Source organism: Anolis sagrei, chromosome 6 (assembly GCF_037176765.1).
Source record: "Anolis sagrei isolate rAnoSag1 chromosome 6, rAnoSag1.mat, whole genome shotgun sequence".
NCBI lineage: Eukaryota > Metazoa > Chordata > Lepidosauria > Squamata > Dactyloidae > Anolis > Anolis sagrei.
In genome coordinates, this window is record NC_090026.1 from 63,852,162 (window position 1) to 63,873,658 (window position 21,497).

Here is a 21,497-nt window from a genome sequence, read left to right on the forward strand (position 1 = left end):
CGATAGAAAAATAGTAGAAAAGGAAAGGAGGAGAACCTTCTCCCCCCCCCCAAAAAAAAAGAAAAAAGAAAAAAGGCAAAGAGGAGAAAAAAAGGGAAGAGTTAGTTGGAGGAAAAAGATATACGAGGGGTATTTTTTTAAAGTAAGGTCCGTTTGAACATAAGTACACAATGAAAGTTTATTTCAAAAAAGTAAATTTATTTTCAGAAAGTACCTACTTCACTCTATTTTTCGACATAGTTGTCAAGTTTGTTCAAACACTTATCATACCTCTGAACCAATTTTAAAACACCCTCTTCATAAAAACTTGCCGCCTGCTCCGATAACCAAGAGTTCACAGTAATCAAAGAAGGGCGACCGGAGCGGTCCTCATCATGGACGTTGTCACGGCCATCTTTGAATTGTTGTACCCACTTACGCACTTTGCTTTCACTCATCACAGTATCACCGTACACTTCACAAATCTGTCGATGAATTTCAGCAGCAGGCAGGTTCCTTGCTGACAAAAACCGTATCACTGAGCGAACCTCACATGTGGAGGGTGAGTTGATAGTCTCAAACATTTTTAAAGCACAGAACAGAACCGTACAGGTTAGCTACAGAACGGAAACTGAGCATAGTTGTTCCCGAGGCATGCCGGTACATGACGCACGTGCTCGTTGCGGTATCTGCATGAACTACTAGTGTCTACAACAAAACGGACCTTACTTAAAAAATACCGTCGTGTGTGTGTGTGTATGTGTGTGTGTATGTATATATATATATATTAGGGCTGGGCGGTTTCGTTTCGTTAATTCGTAATTCGTTAAAAATTCGTTATTTTTTTGTTAACGAAGCGATAACGAACCATTCTGGAGCAGCTTAAAAACAAAACGAATTTTTCAATTCGTTTCGTAAATGCTTCGTATTTCGTTATGTATTCATTTCGTTATTGGTTTGAGGTTGTTTCGTTATTATTTCCGCATGTCTGGGGCAAGTTTTATAGTTGTTTTTGTTTAATTAGTGAAAAAAATTATAATATCACACCAACAGTCAACAACAGAGGGAGAGGGAAGCTTCAGAAGTTCCCCCTGTCCCATTTGGAGGTTTTTTAGCGTATTGTGCGGTCGCGTCCGCCATTAACGAATTGATTCGTTATTGTTTCGTTATTGTTTTGTAATTTTTTACCATTTACGAAATTTCGTAAATATCGAACTTTTTTTTAAAAAAATTCGGAATTCTTTTAAATATCGAAACGCAAAAAACCCCAAAAAATGAATCGATTTTAGAAACAAATTTTTCCGTTGTTACCCAGGCCTAATATATATATAAAATAAAAATAAAAATTGTGACTTCCCTCTTGTCTTCATTGGTCATTTGTAACTCTTTTTCTGTGTTAAAAAATAGATACAGTTAATTAACTCCCTCACTGTTGCTTCTTTAATTGTAGTTTATTCAATTTCCCCCCTCATGTAACAATCTCTATTTTACATAGTCTAAAGTAATCTTTTACCAGTTGCTGTGTTTCTTCGGAGACCCTTGGTTTGCTGTTAGCCATTATTATTATTATTATTATTATTATTATTATTATCTTTATTTATACCCCGCAAAATCTCCCGAAGGACTCGATGCGGCTTACAAAGGCTAAGGCCGCTGACAACACAGCATACAATACACAATAAACTCATAAGCAAATAATAAAACATCAAGCAAGACAATAAACAATAACATCGTGACACAATTAAAACCAAAGGCCGGGCCAAATGTAATGGACAAAATTAAAAGTGCTGAGCTTGACAGGTAAAATATGAAGGGTGTAAGAGGTAGGTGCAATGTGCAGATAATCCTGAGTCTCTAACAAGGTGCATTTGGGACTTGAGGCCAGGAGTTTCCTATTTTGGAAAGGCACACTGGAACAGCCACATCTTCAGGCTCTTCCTAAAGACAGCCAGTGTTGGGGCTTGTCTGATATCCTTGGGGAGAGAGTTCCAGAGTCGAGGGGCTGCCACAGAGAAGGCCCTGTCCCTCGTCCCCACCAAGCGTGCCTGCGATGCAGGTGGGATCGTGAGCAGGGCCTCTCCAGATGATCGGAGGGAATGTGCGGGTTTGTAAACGGAGATGCGGTCATGCAGGTAGGCGGGTCCCAAACCATTTAGGGCTTTGTAGGTGAATACCTGCACCTTGAATTGGGACCAGAAAATGAACGGCAGCCAATGGAGCTCCTTGTACAGGAGGGTTGACCTCTCTCTGTACGGAGCACCAGTTAACAACCTGGCCACCGCCTGTTGCACCAGTTGGAATTTCCGGGCCATTTTCAAGAGCAGCCCCACGTAGAGCGCATTACAGTAGTCCAATCTGGAGGTGACCAAGGCATGGACCACCCTGGCCATATCAGCCTTCACGAGGTACAGTCGCAGTTGGCGCACGAGTCTCAGTTCCAGAGAGGGCCTTGTTGGGAACTCATTCTCCCACTAGCATTTGCATGGGACGGGCATGATGGGAATTGAAAAGTCTCTGAGATCCTCTCAGGGCTTGATGGGAATTGAAGTTTTTCTCTGACTCTCTGACTCTATTTCTCAGCCAATAAAAGGCCTGGTTGTGTCCATGCTCTGATTGGCTGAGAATGGACAGATCCAGTGACTACATTTCCCAGAACCCTCTCTTGTGGTTTGTCTTATTTTTAAAGATTTTATAGCAAAATTTAAAATAATTCCAAATCAGAGGATTGGTGAATTGTTATGAAACTTGGCAGGCCTGCAGTCATAAATGTGGTCTACAACGGAGGTAGGTTTCATGTAGATAGACCCAAAAATGAGTGAGAAATGAGCCTCTAAATTTTCCCCATTGTAGCCAATGGGCCGAATTATTCCTGAAGGAAAGATGCATCCCCTCCCCCCATTTTGGCAATTTCCCGGTAAACAGAATGAGGGGTTAGCCAAAAATGAGATTGAAAAACGGCATGGTTTTGTGCCGAATTGCACACCCCTACTTTTCAGAACGGAGCCCCCGGTGGCACAGTGGGTTAAAGCACTGAGCTGCTGAGCTTGTTGATCGAAAGGTCACAGGTTCTATTCTGGGGAGCGGCGTGAGCTTCCGCTGTCAGCCCTAGCTTCTGCCAACCTAGCAGTTCGAAAACATGCAAATGTGAGTAGATCAATAGGTACCGCTCCGGCGGGAAGGTAACGGCGCTCCATGCAGTCATGCCGGCCACATGACCTTGGAGGTGTCTACGGACAAGGCTGGCTCTTCGGCTTAGAAATGGAGATGAGCACCACACCCCAGAGTCAGACATGACTGGACTTAATGTCAGGGGACTACCTTTACCTTTTTACTTTTCAGAACACCCATTCACCTTCTCATTCTCCTCCAGCTTTCAAAAAGAGCAGCTAGCCAGGAATGATTTGGAGTCAGCTTTGAAGATTGCATTCCCTGCATTTGGTTTAAAAATGCATTTATGCTGGCAGGAAATGTGCACTGTTCTGTCAGCACAATACGTTCACAACTAACTTCATAACAAGGCTGTCTTCAATTTATCAAATATAGTCTGTTCAAATTGGAGCTAGAAAAAATAATATTAAATTCTTTTTTAGTCAGTGTAGTTAAGAGGGATGAGAATTGGTTCTTAATGTAGATTAGATTAAATGCTCAAACTGGCAGTCTGTTTAATGCAGACATTGACTATTTTAGGTATGAAAGTAGAGGTTAAAGTAGTGTTAAGAGGTTAATGTAAAAACAAGCTTGGAACTGTAAGTCATTACACATCAAGGTGAGAATTTAATTAAGTATTTTGGCATTCTAAGGCAATAACACACTTTTCTTAATGTTTAAAAGACTTCAAACATTATAGTTCAAAACTTGGCACCGCAACAATGCCTGATTTCCTCTTGTCTTGTGCATGTACATTTTTTTTGGCACTATATTTGTACATATATTCCGCTGTTCATGTTTATAGACAACTCTTATATTAAAAGAATATGCTTTTCATTTATTGTTTCCAAAGTAAGCCTATTTAGCTGCTTTATCAAATACACAAAGTTAATAAGTAAACATCCTCAAGACATTATCAATTGTGTGAATCTATTTTTGAAACTGAGAGGCACTCCAGCTCTCTGTTTCACCTCAATGAGTGCATGCTGCTGTTTCAGCAGCATTGGTAAATAAAATGGCAAAATGTGCAAAGAGGTCTATTAAAAGAAGAAGAAAGATTTGTGGTTTTGTTTGAAGACCAGAAGAATAATACAAAAGCTTCCTTTTCTCCCTGAGGCTTATTTTGGTACATAGTTCTATGAATTGTATAGAGAGCAGACACAATGCAGCAGAAAGGTGATGCTCTTTCACGGAAGAATCACAGTAAAACATTACTTTTAACTCGATTAATGTCAACAGAAAATGCCAAATTGTCAAAGCACATACATTAATGGCAAGGGTTACAACAAGCTAGCAGAGGGAAATCCTTCCAAAGTTTCACAATAGTTATATTTCATATCGATAGATTCTGTTTTCAGAAACTCAAAATTATTTGCTGCCATGTAACTGATTAACCATTGTATTGTCGAAGGCTTTCATGGCCGGAATCACTGGGTTGTTGTAGGTTTTTTCGGGCTATATGGCCGTGTTCTAGAGGCATTCTCTCCTGACGTTTCGCCTGCATCTATGGCAAGCATCCTCAGAGGTAGTGAGGATGCTTGCCATAGATGCAGGCGAAACATCAGGAGAGAATGCCTGTAGAACATGGCCATATAGCCCGAAATGGCATGGCCTGACTTACCAGGCCATGGAGGTTGCGGTGAGGGGTGTTCCCCTCCGCCATTTGGCCTGAGGGGGCTTCGTCTTCCCAGAAGCCCCCTCGCCAAGCGGGAAAGTTCCCGCGGTTCAGAAAGGTGGCCCTATCAGCGGCCGGCCAAGCCTCCTGGCAGGAGAGCCCACAGCTGGCCTCTCCTCCCTCGTGGGCAGCCTACTTAAGGCTGCCCTTGGGCCCACCTTCAGTCTCTGGGCCTGCAACAGCTGATCCACCCACCCACCCTGCATGTGTTTCCAGGAACTGTTCGTTGTTAGTTTGTTTTGTCAGTTGTCACAGTTACCTGTTCTTGCTGGTTTATGCGTTTCGTCACAACTCTGGTTGGCATGGGCATGGGCCCTGGATCCTCCCCTCAGCGGTGAAGGGGGAACGCCTGGTGTCTCAGGGGTGCCGAGTGCATTGGGCCCGGTATTGTGCCGGCGGCACCCCGGTGTGGCTCGCGGTATCGGACAGCAGAGGGCTGCCTGATCTTGATCCAGGACCCATGCATGGCTGCCAACCCTTGTTCCTGTTATCAATAAATGAATTGTGGCCATTGTTTATCCCAATACCTTGTGTGAGTGGTTTTTCTTGGGCTGGCGGGGGGAGGTGTATCGCCCGTGCACACGCAAAACACCTTCAACAACCTAGTGATGAACCATTGCTTAAAATGTATTTCAGCAAAGGAACAAGTAAGAGGCTTTTTTAGTCTCCCTGCAATTTTAGATAGTAATTTTCTAAGTCTTTTCCATTCTGGAGAAGCAGACACCTAGAATCATAGAATTATAGAATCAAAGAGTTGGAAGAGACCTCATGGGCCATCCAATCCAACCCCTGCCAAGAAGCAGGAATATTGCATTCAAATCACGCCCGACAGATGGCTATCCAGCCTCTGTTTAAAAGCTTCCAAAGAAGGAGCCTCCACCACACTCCGGGGCAGAGAGTTCCACTGCTGAACAGCTCTCACAGTCAGGAAGTTCTTCCTCATGTTCAGATGGAATCTCCTCTCTTGTAGTTTGAAGCCATTGTTCCGTGTCCTAGTCTCCAGGGAAGCAGAAAACAAGCTTGCTCCCTCCTCCCTGTGGCTTCCTCTCACATATTTATACATGGCTATCATATCTCAGCCTTCTTCAGGCTAAACATGCCCAGCTCCATAAGCCGCTCCTCATAGGGCTTGTTCTCCAGACCTTTGATCATTTTAGTTGCCCTCCTCTGGACACATTCTAGCTTGTCAATATCTCTCTTCAATTGTGGTGCCCAGAATTGGACACAATATTCCAGGTGTGGTCTAACCAAAGCAGAATAGAGGGGTAGCATTACTTCCCTAGATCTATACACTATGCTTCTATTGATGCAGGCCAAAATCCCATTGGCTTTTTTTGCCGCCACATCACATTGTTGGCTCATGTTTAACTTGTTGTCCACGAGGACTCCAAGATCTTTTTCACACGTACTGCTCTCGAGCCAGGCATTGTCCCCCATTCTGTATCTTTGCATTTCGTTTTTCCTGCCAAAGTGGAGTATCTTGCATTTTTCACTGTTGAACTTCATTTTCTTAGTTTTGGCCCATCTCTCTAATCTGTCAAGATAGTTTTGAATCCTGCTCCTGTCCTCTGGAGTATTGGCTATCCCTCCCAATTTGGTGTCGTCTGCAAACTTGATGATCCTGCCTTCTAGCCCTTCATCTAAGTCATTAATAAAGATGTTGAACAGGACCAGGACCAGGAAGGAACCCTGCGGCACTCCACTTGTCACTTCTTTCCAGGATGAAGAGGAAGCATTGGTGAGCACCCTCTGGGTTCGTCCATTTAACCAATTACTGATCCTGCCCCAGCTAAGACCATAACCATATTACGCTCCACCTCTAGCAAGTTTTCCAGATTTTATTTTTTAATAGTTAGTAGGTCAAATAAAGTGACACATTTCATTTCAAAACTCTATAAAATGAATTAAATGTATTGAAAAAACACGTGCACATATAGAAAACACACAAAATTGCACATAGAATTGCACATTCTTCACTCTTGTCTTGGTGATTGTGATATTCAAAACTGTCAGCATATACCTACTCATTTACCTTCCTACATAGTCAGCCCGTATTCATCCAGTCATTTTTACTTAATGGAGCACATACAATAGCTGTGTATACTATTTCAAACAACAGGAGCAACACCAGATTCCTTTGCTTACAGTTATACTAACAAAACAACTATATCATTTTTTTAAAAAATGTCTACCATGTTACCTAGCCTATCAATGAATTCCTCTCCCTGCATATAAATGACTGAAGACAGAAACTGCAAGGTAAAATGAAAGACAAAGATTTCAATCTCTTCTAAAAGCAAACAAATGCAACAGTAAATTAGAGTTCTAACAAACCAGTGTCAAGTATCAATTGCTGGTATAAAAACCTTGTCAAAGAAAATGTTTCTTTTTGATCCCAGTAAAATCATCAAGCAAATTTCCCCTGAAATGGACATCTGCTCAGTCCTTCTTCTTCAAGTCTCGTGTCTCTGATGGAAACAACATCTAACACAACACTTTTCTTTTCCGCAACAGAACAAATCAAGAACTACAACAGTACTCTACAACAGGGGACCTCAAACCTTTTAAGTCAAGGGCTAGTTTGTGGTCCCTAAGACTGTTGGGGGGCTGGACTACAGTTTGAAAAAAACATGAATGAATTCCTATGTACACTGCACATTTTTATTTGTAGGGCAAAACAACATGAAAGAACAATACAATATATAAAATTAAGAATAATTCAACCAACATAAACTTACCAGTATTTCAGTGGGAAGTATGGGCCTGCTTTTGGTTGATGAGATAGTTAAGTTAATTGTTGGTGTTTTATGCCTTCAGACATAGAGTGACCCAAAGTCCAAAGTTTAGGGAAAGGGGCAGGTCACATCCCACCCTTGGGCTTCAGTTTGGAGACCCCTGCTCTGCAAGCTTGCCTGATTTACATTTTGACTTAACATCAGTTTCAAAACAAATGCATAAAAATATTATCCATGTAGTCAAAATTTATTTGGAGATGAAAGGGTGATACTGGAACGTGAGCAAAAATTTATCACCCAGGGCATCCTTCCTGAATATTAACCAAGCACCAAAAGAAGGGGGAGCAGAGGACAAACCTCACAATTCATGTGATGAAGTCCTACCTACTTAGGGTGCTTCCAGAGAGCATCAAAATGCGGGACAAATAAGTGGGGCAAAAAATTGTGGTATCTGACAGCAAGTCCATACATGGAGCTGGCAGTCCTGGTTAATGTTCCCCTGGCATCCTGACACATTTGTTTATAGCAGATTTTAGAAATCCACAAGATGGATAGGGGACACTTAATGGAAATCTACTTTTAATTTTTTTCAAATGGATGCTCCAAGATGCACTGAACTACATATGAACTGATTTGTATATCTAAAAGGGCACACAAGGAGATTTCTTGTTATCTATCTTCTCCCTGATGTAAATTCAAGCTCTGTTTAATTTCATAAACATCAGAACAAAGGAATAGTTGTAGAGTTCTCATTATGATTGCTTTCCAATTGTGCTTCCATTTAGCCACTTAGAATCATAGAGTTGGAACAGACCTCATGGGCCATCCAGTCCAACCCCCTGCCAAGAAGCAGGAAAATTGCATTATAAGCACCCCTGACAGATGGCCATCCAGCCTTTGTTTAAAAGCCTCCAAAGAAGGAGCCTCCATCACACTCTAGGGCAGAAAGTTCCACTGCTGAACAGCTGTGTATTCATGGCTCCATTTATTTAGAGACTGCATCAGTTGTTTAGGGATTTTTTAAATGTGCACATGCACTGAAGCAGTCTACACCAGTATGTATTGATGGAGTCACATGGTTTCCTTGATTGCAGGTCTTTACAGCCAGGCAAATGTGCACATTTTTTTGGCTGAAATCAGGTTTTAAGTGCACCTTTTTAACACATGTTTTTCAGTTGTTTATGTGAATCTGTGCACATTTTTCCGAAATGTCATTTAGCAACTCCCCCCTTTATTCTCTCTCTCTCTCTCTCTCTGTGTGTGTGTGTGGTTTTTTTTTTTTTTTGCATTTTTGGGCCTGTGTAGAAGGGTCCTTACTATTCTGACTGAAATGGGACAAAAACGTTTACTTCTGGCTGCATTGTGTCCATTTTGATTTCAAGCTGACCAAGACAGTTTATCTCTATGCCTTTAAATTGAAGAAATCATAGTTCCTTTGTGAATAACTGCTACAAATATAGGGAAATGTCTGAAATACCGCAAAAGATCTGTTGTCATGTTTCCCCAGGCCAGACTTTTACTTTGATCCATATGTTGTGCCAGAACCACACTAGAAAATACTATTTCACTAGCAAACAGGAAAGAGCGCATAATATTTTCCCCCTTTAAGAGATAAGTGAGAAGACTTCACTGTTAGTAGGTCTTTTGGGAAGAAAGAAATGAAATGTTTTTTAGTTTTGAGAAGAACCCAGATGGACTTTTATGTCTTTCACTGTGAGAGAAGGGCATGCTTCTTTGACATTCAAAGAAGCTTTCATATATTATGTTACTTGAAAACTTGTGCGTGTAGTAATGTTTTCCATATAAACATATATATTCTTAGTAAGCAGGTGTTGGTCCTTGAGGTACAAGTGAATATAATTACTCTTGCAGATAAAGCAGCCCAGTGGCCCCTCATATGACAAATTATACAGAAGTATGAAAGCTCTAATCCAAAATATGTGGTTGGAACCAGATTGGCCATCAGTTAATTATTCCAATTATATTTAGAAAATGAAAACTGGACTTTTCCCTCTTCTCTTTATGTGGACTTAATCAATGTTAGAAATGTAGATTGCCAGTCTTTTTGCGAAGGCTTAGTTTCTCTGTAACTCTATAAAATATTGCATACATAGACTGAGCAGTACATATTAAGACCTTACTAACCTGTCAATACATTAACAGTTGTAAATTAGTTGTGACTGATCTCAACCTTCTTGATACAAAATACATATATTTCCCATGGATTTTTCAAGAATCAGTAAGTCTCTTCCCACTTCTACTTCACACTGGTTCCATCTAACTTGCCATGATCATGCAAATCAAACTGCATTATATGATAGTGTAGACGCATATAATCCAGTTCAATGTAGTTCAATATGGCAGTGTAGATGCATATAATCCGGTTCAATGCATTTCAATCTGCTATATGAGTCTACACTGACCATATAATGCATTTCAAACTGCATTACATGGATGGCATGCTGACGTCAGCGTGCTGGAAGAAGCAAAGACCACCAGCATTGAAGCGATGGTCCTCCGCCACCAACTCCGCTGGACCAGCCATGTTGTCCGGATGCCCAACCACCGTCTCCCAAAGCAGTTGCTCTACTCTGAACTCAAGAATGGAAAACAGAATGTTGGTGGACAGGAAAAGATATTTAAATATGGGCTCAAAGCCAACCTCAAAAACTGGCATAGACACTGAGAACTGGGAAGCCCTGGCAGTATCAGTATCAATGATTTATTACGGTCTTTGACCAGCACAGTACAGAATGGGGTAGGAAGCCCTGGCCCTTGAGCGCTCCAGCTGGATGTCAGCTGTGACCAGCAGTGCTGCAGAATTTGAGGAGGCACAAATGGAGGGCAAAAGGGAGAAGCGTGCCAAGAGGAAGGTGCGTCAAGCCAACCCCGACCAAGACCGCCTTCCACCTGGAAACCAATGCCCTCACTGAGGAAGAAGATGCAGAGCAAGAATAGGGCTCCACAGCCACATACGGACCCACAAGAATGTTGGAAGACAATCATCCTCGGAAAACGAGGGATCGCCTCAGTAAGTAAGTAAGTAAGTAAGTACATGGATGGCAGTGTAGATGGGACCAGTGTTTCTTATGATACTTGAACTAGGAAGCTAACAAGTTAGGTAAGACCTTCCAAGTCTCATAAATAAAACACAATTATTCAGACAATTTTACTCTATTACCACTAGATTGAGACCTTTTTAACCACATAATTCATATGCAAGAAAATATTTTTGAGTTTTTTCATTGCAACCAAAGGAACATTTTCTTCCAACACAAAGCAATCTATATATATAAAAATGCTCTGTGCATAATGAGTACCTTAAAAACAAAAGAACCAATGAACGAAATCACACCAAATTTGGCAACACAACGTCTCACAATACAAGGAGTGACCATCACTCAAAAAAATTATGATTTTGTCATTTGGGAGTTGTAGTTGCTGGGATTTATAGTTCACCTACAATCAAAGAGCATTCTGAACTCCATCAACAATGGAATTGAACCAAACTTGGTGCACAGAACTCCTCTGACACACAGAAAACGCTAGAAGGGTTTGGTGGGCATTGGCCTTGAGTTTTGGAGTTGTAGTTCACCAATATCCAGAGAGCACTGTGGAGTCAAACAATGATTGATCTGGACCAAACTTGGCACGAATACTCAATATGCCCAAATAAAAACACAGATGGAGTCTGGGGGAAATAGACCTTGACATTTGGGAGTTTTAGTTACTGGGATTTATAGTTCCCCTACAATCAAAGAGCATTCTGAACCCCACCACCAACAGAATTGGGCAGATCTTCCCACAAAGAATCCTCATGAACAACAGAAAATACTGTGTTTTCTGGTGGCCTTTGGTGACCCTTCTGACACCCCCTTGGTGACCTCCCCCGGGGTCTTGACTTAAAGCCATCTAGTCCAACTCCCTTCACCAGGGCAAGAAAACATAATCAAATCCCTCCTGACAAAGGGCCATCCAGCCATTCACACATACACATATATGTATATGACAGATCCAGTATCAAAGATTTGAAAAGGACTCCTAAAGAAGGACATAAAGATATGTTGCATGTTCCAGAGTAGGCAAACCAGACAATTTCCACATCAATACTGGCAAAGGAACAGCAAGAAATACTGTTTACCCACAAGCAGAAAGAAATTACATATATTAGAAATCAACACTTTCTCATTACTTTATTTTCCAGATCACCAGACTAGGCCACAGCAACGCGTGGCAGGGGACCGCTAGTTAAGGATAAAATGATAATCTCCATGGAGAGCTATCTCCAACTTGTAAAATAATTGGCCTTTCAGAAAAGAAATATCAGGAGTTATTCTGCTCACCTGAAGATATGTCTATCTGATTCTTCTTGTCCACAGTGACATTGACATTGATATGAACGCTGACTTTGCCCTCGATCAGATCAATCTCTACAGCTCCCCTTCCTTCAGCAATGTTGCTGAAAAGCAGTAGTCCATTTGGATTCCATGTTCGAAACTGAAAGTTGACTGAAAATACATCCTGGTTTGGACGGCCAGGCAGTTCCAGGAAACTGGTTGCATTGAAAAAGACGGGCACGGTATGAGGCTCCACACACGAGAAGCTTAAATTCCCCTGTTTAAAAATAAGACACATTAATAAACAAATGAAAAATATAACATTTAAACTTTTATCTATGAATACAATTATTTAAAGTTAAGAAATACCTACCATATTTACAAAAATATATGCAAAGGAAAATATTTTCTGTAACGTTCTATTCGGAAGTCAGATTCAAGCTGGATCTGTACTGCCAGTTAATCTGAATTTTGAAACTACATTATACGGCAGCATAGATCCAGCCCAAATTACATGTGATACCACTGGCCATGGTATCTTTTAGATTTGATATAATGAGATGAAGACTATTCTTGCATTGATCTGCAGTCATATTCAGAATGTCTTATGTTCACTGACCTCTGCTATTTAACATCATAGAATCATAGAATCATAGAATCATAGAATCAAAGAGTTGGAAGAGACCTCATGGGCCATCCAGTCCAACCCCCTGCCAAGAAGCAGGAATATTGCATTCAAATCACCCCTGACAGATGGCCATCCAGCCTCTGCTTAAAAGCTTCCAAAGAAGGAGTCTCCACCACACTCCGGGGCAGAGAGTTCCACTGCTGAACGGCTCTCACAGTCAGGAAGTTCTTCCTAATGTTCAGATGGAATCTCCTCTCTTGTAGTTTGAAGCCATTGTTCCGCGTCCTAGTCTCCAAGGAAGCAGAAAACAAGCTTGCTCCCTCCTCCCTGTGGCTTCCTCTCACATATTTATACATGGCTATCATATCTCCTCTCAGCTTTCTCATCTTCAGGCTAAACATGCCCAGTTCCCTAAGCCGCTCCTCATAGGGCTTGTTCTCCAGACCCTTGATCATTTTAGTCGCCCTCCTCTGGACACATTCCAGCTTGTCAATATCTATGAGGAGCTGGGGAAGAACTGCTCATTTATATTTAATAGGTTTTTCTCTCCCATCTCATATTTTAAGATCTTTGGATGGCTTCAAATAAAGTCAATTCAAAAAAATTAAAAGGTAAAACAATTGAAAATTAAAACAATACAAATAATTTAAACATTATAAAAACGTGTATAATAACAATAATAATAATAATAATAATAATAATAATAATAATAATTTTTATTCATGACCCACCTCTCCTATGACTTGAGGCAGGGTACAACAAAGTCAAAAACATATGAATATAAAATATATACAAAAGAATTACATAATAAAAACACAAAAATATAAAAAAACTTGCACCAAGCACAGATACAGAACTGACATATAGTAGAAATAGAATACAAATCAAAACTCATGATTGAAAGTTGACTGGGTAAGTGGTCGGTGCATCATATGGTTAATGTGGACTCACATAATCAGCTTGACTGCATTGAACTGTTTTGTATGAGTCTACAGCAGTGTTTCTCAACCTGGGGGTTGGGATCCCTGGGCAGGTTGCAATGAGGTGTCAGAGGGGTCACCAAAAGCCATCAGAAAACACAGTATTTTCTGTTGGTCATGGAGGTTCTGTGTGGGAAGTTTGGCCTAATTCTATCATTGGTGGGGTTCAGAATGCTCTGTGATTGTAGGTGAACTATAAATTCCAGCAATTACAACTCCCAAAGTCCACCAGTGTTTACATTTGGGCATATTGAGTATTTGCGCCAAGTTTGGTCCAGATCCATCATTGTTTGATTCCACAGTGCTCTCTGGATGTAAGTGAACTACAACTCCAAAAGTCAAGGTCAATGTCCACCAAACCCTTCTAGTATTTTCTGTTCATCATGGGAGTTCTGTGTGCCAAGTTTGGTTCAATTCCATTGTTGGTGGAGTTCAGAATGCTCTTTGATTGTAAGTTAACTATAAATCCCAGCAACTACAACTCCCAAATGACAAAATCAATCCCCCCCCAACCCCAGCAGTATTCAAATTTGGGCATATTGGGTATTTGTGCCAAATTTGGTCCAGTGTATGAAAATACATCCTGCATATCAGATATTTACATTACGATTCATAACAGTAACAAAATTACAGTTATGAAGTAGTAATGAAAATAATGTTATTATTGGGGGGTCACTATAACATGAGGAACTGTATTAAGGGTCATGACATTAAGAATGTTGACAACCACTGGTCTATACAATAATAATAATAATAATAATAATAATAATAATAATAATAATTTATTTGATCAGTCATATGACCATTTCAAAATAGAACACAAGTAAAAAACAAGGCAAAAAGGTGAGGACAGCAGCTGACTTTCTATTTATAGTCAGAATCTTATTTTCCTGGTTCTTCTTTCAGGAAATCTGCTCTTTTCTTAATAGCTTTCAGAATAAAAAGCATCGGGATTGTGGCGCAGCTGGCTGAGTGTCAGCTGCATTAAGATCACTCTGACCAAAAGGTCATGAGTTTGAAACCAGCCCGGGTTGGAGTGGGTTTCCAACCAATTGTGTGTAGCCTGTTGTTGACCTTTGCAACCCGAAAGACAGTTGCATCTGTCAAGTAGGAAAATTAGGTACCACCTTAAAGTGCAGAGAGGCTAAATTAACTGATTTATGAGGCCATAAAGAAGACTCCAGCAAAGCATTCCAGTGGGGAAGCATGCGGGGAATGCGGAAGCACTTCATCAGCGTCGCAGATGGACGATGAAAGCGACAGCTCCCCTGGTGGCCAGAAAAAGTTAAATAGCCTCTGTGTATGTCTGTATATGTTTGTATGTCAAAAATTGGCATTGAATGTTTGCCATATATGTGTACATTATAATCCGCCCTGAGTCTCCTGTGGGGTGAGAAGGGCGGAATATAATAAAAGCTGTAAATAAATAAATAAATAACTCTGATTATGTTGGATCTTTCCTGCCCTTGCAAGAGGGTTGTCAGAATATCATTTCTGTTAAGGGACCTGCAGTTGGATAATATTGGATGTAAATATCTGTCTTGCAATTCAGTATATGCTGGACAGTAAATTAAGAAACGTTCAATGTCTTCCACTGTTTGTTCTCCTTATACGCAGAATCTCTCACTTCCTGGGATGTTACAGTAGCGCCCGGTTTGCACCATAATACCGAGTTGTTCAAAGCTAGCCCTGGTATATATTCTTCTTAAGGGTAGTGGAAGTGGAATAGTTAGGTAGTGCTCTAAATGAATATTCCTTTTGTGGGAAGCTAAAAACCTTGTGGCTGAAGACCTACCTATGCTCTCTAGGTCCAGCTGTGCATAGCACTGGTCTATACTGATTATATAATGTAGTTTCAAACTGCATTATATGGCAATATAGATGGAGCCCTCATTCTCACACAGAGTATTGATCCTACTAGATGGGACATATAGGAGTTCCCTCTTCAAAAGACCTCAGTTCTCAGGTAAGGTATAAATGAGGAAAGACATTTCATAAAGTATCAGGGTCTCAAAATATTTGGGATTTTAATAGTTATGATCAGCCAGATACTCTTTTTTAATGGAACTTGTATGAAGGACCTTAATAGCTCAATCTTGACACTAAATGCTATGTGTAGTTCTGTTAACCAATAAAGTACTATCTCCAAAAAAGTGAAATAATGTTTGGAACAAAACAGACTGCACAGATCCTGACATAATTAAGCCAGGGCAATTAAAGTGGTGTCAAACTGCATTAATCCTACGGCATCAATGCACCTTTTGTTTAGCTACTTTGATTGCCCTACCCTGGAGACAGATTTTAGTATGTTTTCAATCAGACTCAGTGTGAGCAAAAATAAGATAAATTTAAGAGGAAAGGGAACGTAATAAAATGTAGAGGTGTGTTTAACTGAAGTAACTGTGCGAACATGGTTTCAGCATACAATATTTGAGACAAATAAAGTATTTATTGCATACTCTGATTTCTTTAATGCAAGCTCTTTGTAAAACAGAGGTGGTCTGTGGTTCTGAGCAGGGATGCAATGTCCCCACATTTTGGTGAGGTCCCTCTTCTTACTTAAATCACAGGATGTCTACGCCCATCAGGCCCGTAGCCAGGATTTTGTTTCGGGGGGAGCTGAGTTTGATTCGGGGCGGGGGGGGGGGGGGGGCTGAGTCTGAGTGAAAGAGGGTCTACCCTAGCAAACCTTTTGTATTGTTACCCCAATACCCCTATACATATAGGATATATTGAGCACGGTGATCAGATCATGATGTGAATAAACATAACAATTTAAATAATGTACCAGTAAGGCCTTCTCACGGACCACCATGAGAATTTGGGGGGGGGGGGGGGGGCTGAAGCCCCCCAAGCCCCCCCCCCCCCCGGCTACATGTCTGATGCCCATAAATGCTGGTAGGTAAAAGCACTCTGGAGACAGGTGAGATGGTTCCAATTGGGCTGGGTCTATAAAAGTTTAGGAGTGAAGCAAAAAATAGCTCATGAATCTTCTCTCAGGCCCCTTCAACATTGCCCTATATCAGTGGTTCTCAACCTGGGGGTCGGGACCCCGGGGGGGGGGTCATGAGGGGGTTTCAGAGGGGTCGCCAAAGACCATCCAAAAACATAGTATTTTCTGTTGGTCATAGGGGTTCCATGTGGGAAGTTTGGACCAATTCTATCATTGGTGGGGATCAGAATGATCTTTTATTGTAGGTGAACTATAAATCCAAGCAACTAAAACTCAAATGCCAAGGTCTATTTTCCCCAAACCCCACCAGTGTTCATTCACATTGGGCATGTTGAGTATTTGTGCCAGGTTTGGTCCAGATCCATCATTGTTTGAGTCCATAGTGCTCTCTGGATGGAGGTGAACTACAACTTCAAACCTCAAGGCCAATGCCCACCAAACCCTTCCAGTATTTTCTGTTGGTCAAGTGAGTTTTGTGTGGCAAGATTGGTTCAATTCCATCATTGGTGGAGTTCATAATGCTCTTTGATTGTAGGTAAACTATAAATCCCAGCAACTACAACTCCCAAATGACAACATCAATCCGCTGCCAACCCCACCAGTATTAAAATTGGGGCATATCACGTATTTGTGCCAAATTTGGTCCAGTGAATGCAAATACATCCTGCATATCAGATATTTGTATTATGATTCATAACAGTAGCAAAATTATAGTTGTGAAGTAGCAACAAAAATAATATTTTGGTTGGGGGTCACCACAACATGAGGAACTGTATTCAGGGGTCGCAGCATTAGAAAGGTTGAGAACCACTGCCCTATATAATGGGATCTGAACCCAGATTATCTGATTTAAACTGAATTATATGAATCTCCACTGCCAGATAATCTGGTATAAAAAGATAATCTGGGATCAGATCCTGAGATATAGGAGCAGTGTGGAAGTGGTCTTAGTTTTCTCACATGTGCAACAAGGGTTGTTCGACACTAACCCTGTGTTCGTTCAGAATTCATTTTGAAAATAATTTTAGAACTAGGCATATTGCAGCATTTCTTTTCCAATATCTAAATTTATGTATCTTACTGTAACTGTCTTATGCTAAACCAATTCCATAGGGCAATAACAACAAGGAGTGCAAAAAGAAGAAAAATGAAAATCCATACTGATTCAATTATAAAAAGATTGATCTTCTCTTCCTTGAGGTAAAGCAATGGAAGTAACTCAGCTTGAAACAAAAGAGATAGCAATTTTAATGCCCTGTATTTACATTGGAAATCGAGTAAGCCCTCAGGTTCCCCACATTTCCAACATCCTCTTGCTGAAACTGCATGTATAACTCTTGTTGTAGTATTAAATAATAATAAAAAAACACAGTCAGCTTGTCATGGCTTGTGTCGAGGACGAAGGGGAAGGGGAAAGGTTTCTTCACCCCATTATCTGAGTCAGTGGCAAACATAGGCCCCTTCTACACTGCCATATGAAATCCAGATTATGTGCTTTGAACTAGATTATATGGCAGTGTAGAAGGGACCATAGATGAGCAGTCAGACATTGAGGAACCCATCTCTGCAGAGAAGGAGCCCCAAGAAAATAGGGATATAGAATCAGGGTAGGATCAGGGGCTTCAGGAAGCAAATTAGGAATCATGGTTGAATTACAGACAACTACTAGACTGCTACAAAACCGATAAAGAACTAAATTTTTCAGAGAAAGAAGGTTTTTGGGACAATATTATGAAAACCAACAACAAAATAGTTACAAAAATTTATAAAAAACTTCTAGAACAGGCCACAGAAACAGAACAAATAAAAGAATCTATGATCAAATGGGCACAAAATATAGGTCACCAAATTCAATTAAATCAATGGGAGAAAATCTGGAACCAAAAAATGAAATATACCTATTTGTACAATCTAAAAGAGAACGTACTAAAAATGATACATAGATGGTATATTACACCGCAAAAAATCTCAAAATTTTATAAAAATGCATCCAACAAATGGTGAACAACAAACAGGATCCTTTTTTCCATATTTGGTGGTCCTGCCCAAAAGCCAAAGAATTTTGGAATATGATACATAAGGATATACAATTTTTTTTAGAAATGCAAATAAAAAAGGAACCAGAGTTTTTCCTGCTCGGAATGTTCGATATTAAAGAAGACAAAAATAAAGACATTATTTTTACCTATTTAACCACCGCAGCTCGAATTATATATGTGAAGAACTGGAGACAAAAACAAATACCACGAACAGAAGAATGGCAAAGTAAAATATTGGTAATAATGAATATGGACAAATTAACCTATTGGTTATCGTTGAATGAAGGAACTCCAAAGAAACATACAAAATGGGACTTGGTGAAAAACTACTTCAAACAACAAAAAATAGAGGTCATTTCTTAAAAGACAAAAGGATTAGAAAAAAAATAACAAACCAGGAGAGCAATTTTGATCAATTTGAAAGGAAAAAATGTATAAAGGATCTTCAAAGAACAGATAGAAGTCAAACCCAATTTTTATTTTTTTAATTATTTTTATTGTTTTTCCTCTTTTCTCCTTTATTTTTTAAACTGGAGAGATCTCACACTTTTTTGGATATATTTTTGCTTATGTCAAATTTTCCTTTAAATCTTTTTTTTAATTTGTTTTTTTTGCTCATTTTCTTCCTGGACTCAACTATCATTTCCTACTTTTCTATCTCCTTCACAATATTCTCCCACTTTCCATGTAATAATACTATTCATTAATAAAAAAATTTTTTTTAAAAGGAAGCAAATCAGGAACTGCAATTAAGAGCTGATGCAATTCAACTGAAGACATCCAGTGGGTTGGTTGAGAGGAGGGCCAACAGGAGGGATCACTTGGGAAAATGACATAAGTAGCTGGAGGCTGGATCAGTTAGCTGCTGGTAGCAACATCAGTAAAATTGTTACAGCCTGAATCTCTGCTTGTGAACCTTGACTTTGGTGTGTGGAATATGTTTTGGCTTGCAGCCTCAGTGTTGGTAAGATTACTTGGTTTGAACATTGTGGAAAGGACTTTGGACTACTCTTGTGTCTCACCCGTATTTTGGCTAACTGTTGTGGATTACCTTGGACTGCTTTGGATTGTGATGGTGTAGTGGTTTAACAGTAATTTTAACAGGACATTGACACAGCTACAGAAAGATGTTGTGTTATGTAGACATTCTTAGGACCATCAAAATCCTGAAAAATAGAATCCCCTGAAAAATTTGGGTATATAAGAGGGGGATTTTTAAAAGTAAGGTCTGTTTTGTTGTAGACACTAGTAGTTCGCGTGCATACCGCAACGAGCACGTGCGTCGTGTACCAGCATGCCTCGGGAACAACTGTGCTCAGTTTCCGCTCTGTAGCTCCGGTTGCCCTTCTTTGATTACAGACGATTTGGTGGCTTCAGTTGAAGCAAGGATTAGTGAGAACAGGCGCTTCACAATAGGAGTTTCGGGACCCAACGGGAGGACAGTTTCCTAAACTTTAGGTGTTCAGAAACAATGTTGTAAAGCACTGATCTCGATTCATCAGGAAATTTGTTTGAGAGACCTGTTATTGTGAAGCGCCTGTTCTCATGAATCCTCGCTTCAAGTGAAGCCACCAAATCGTCTGTAATCAAAGAAGGGCGACCGGAGCGGTCCTCATCATGGACGTTGTCACGGCCATCTTTGAATTGTCGTACCCACTTACGCACTTTGCTTTCACTCATAACAGCGTCACCGTACACTTCACAAATCTGTCGATGAATTTCTGCAGCAGGCAGGTTCCTTGCTGACAAAAACCGTATCACTGAGTGAACCTCACATGCGGCGGGTGAGTTGATAGTCTTAAACATTTTTAAAGCACAGAACAGACCCATACAGGTTAGCTACAGAGTGGAAACTGAGCACAGTTGTTCCCGAGGCATGTCAGTACACGACGCATGCGCTCGTTGCGGTATGCACGCAAACTACTAGTGTCTACAACAAAACGGACCTTGTTTAAAAAATACACCTCGCATATATCTTCCAAGGGAGAGTGAGAATAGCATTGAGGTATATCTCCATTATGCCTTTACCCCAGTGAGGACACGTCTCTGTTCCCATGACAATTACTGTGGTTTCAGAGGGAAGGAACAGCAGCCAGGAAGAGCTCCATCTTACCTAAGCCCAGTGACTGGTGAGAGACCTTCCCTCCACACAAAGGGATCCGGAAAAGGGGAGCTCACACTTGCTTTCCTTGTATATCATGCTTTTTAAAAAGACTATAAACTGGGATTTAAAAATGCAAAATAGCCAAGAATACTAACATTATGCCCTATTTAACTGGGAAACTCATTGGAAGTTCAGTAAGTACTGTATAGCAATCTGAATACAATGGAGAATTAAGGATGTCCCATTTTTACCATATATACAAGTGACAGGCAAAACTTGGTCCTATCTATTCTGTCTTCTTTTGTTTTATATGACAGACTAGGGGCAGGAAGAGGTGTGTGGTTCTGCATATTTGCAGAGCAGCTGTCATGGAAGCTGTGTTCATTCTCAGTGCTGAATAAAAATTCAGAGTGTCCAAGTCAAAACAGTCCAGGGTCAAGAAAGCTGTATATCAGAAACAGAGTGCAGAAAGTCACGGTCTCAGTCTGGTTACTTAATCCAGGAATCATAAATCCAAAAATCACATTTACAAGAGCCTGAGTCCTTCAGAGTATTACTTAAATTGCTTTAGTTGAAATAAGTGACCATCTTATAAAGATAGCTGAGGGACCTTATAGATAGCCCCATAATCCAGGACAAAGAGGTGGATTTAAAAATTGTCGGATTTTAAGGAGAGTCCAGACACAGAGCTGTCAGCCCCAGTAAATGGTCCCCAAGCGCCTGACAGGTTCAGTTGCAGCAGATTTTAAAAATCTGCAAAATGGATGCATGGGATATCTGCCAGAAGTTTTCTTTTAATTTTTTTAATTGACTCTCCAAGATGTGCAGGACTTCATAAGCGCTGATGCAGATATACTAATGTGCATATAAGCAGATTTTTTGTCGTTATCTCTCCTCACATTCCTGCTGCTTTTACTTTT

General features: G+C 40.4%; 1 protein-coding gene across 1 annotated transcript in view; it reads right to left on the minus strand.

The window, feature by feature from the left end:
• The window catches only part of CNTNAP2 (contactin associated protein 2), a 1,109,924-nt gene that overhangs the window by 376,609 nt on the left and 711,818 nt on the right, over nt 1–21,497 (minus strand). The window contains exon 8 of the mRNA XM_060781556.2: nt 11,880–12,150. Within this exon, the coding sequence (XP_060637539.2) occupies nt 11,880–12,150 (271 nt within the window). The remainder of the gene's footprint in view (nt 1–11,879; nt 12,151–21,497) is intronic.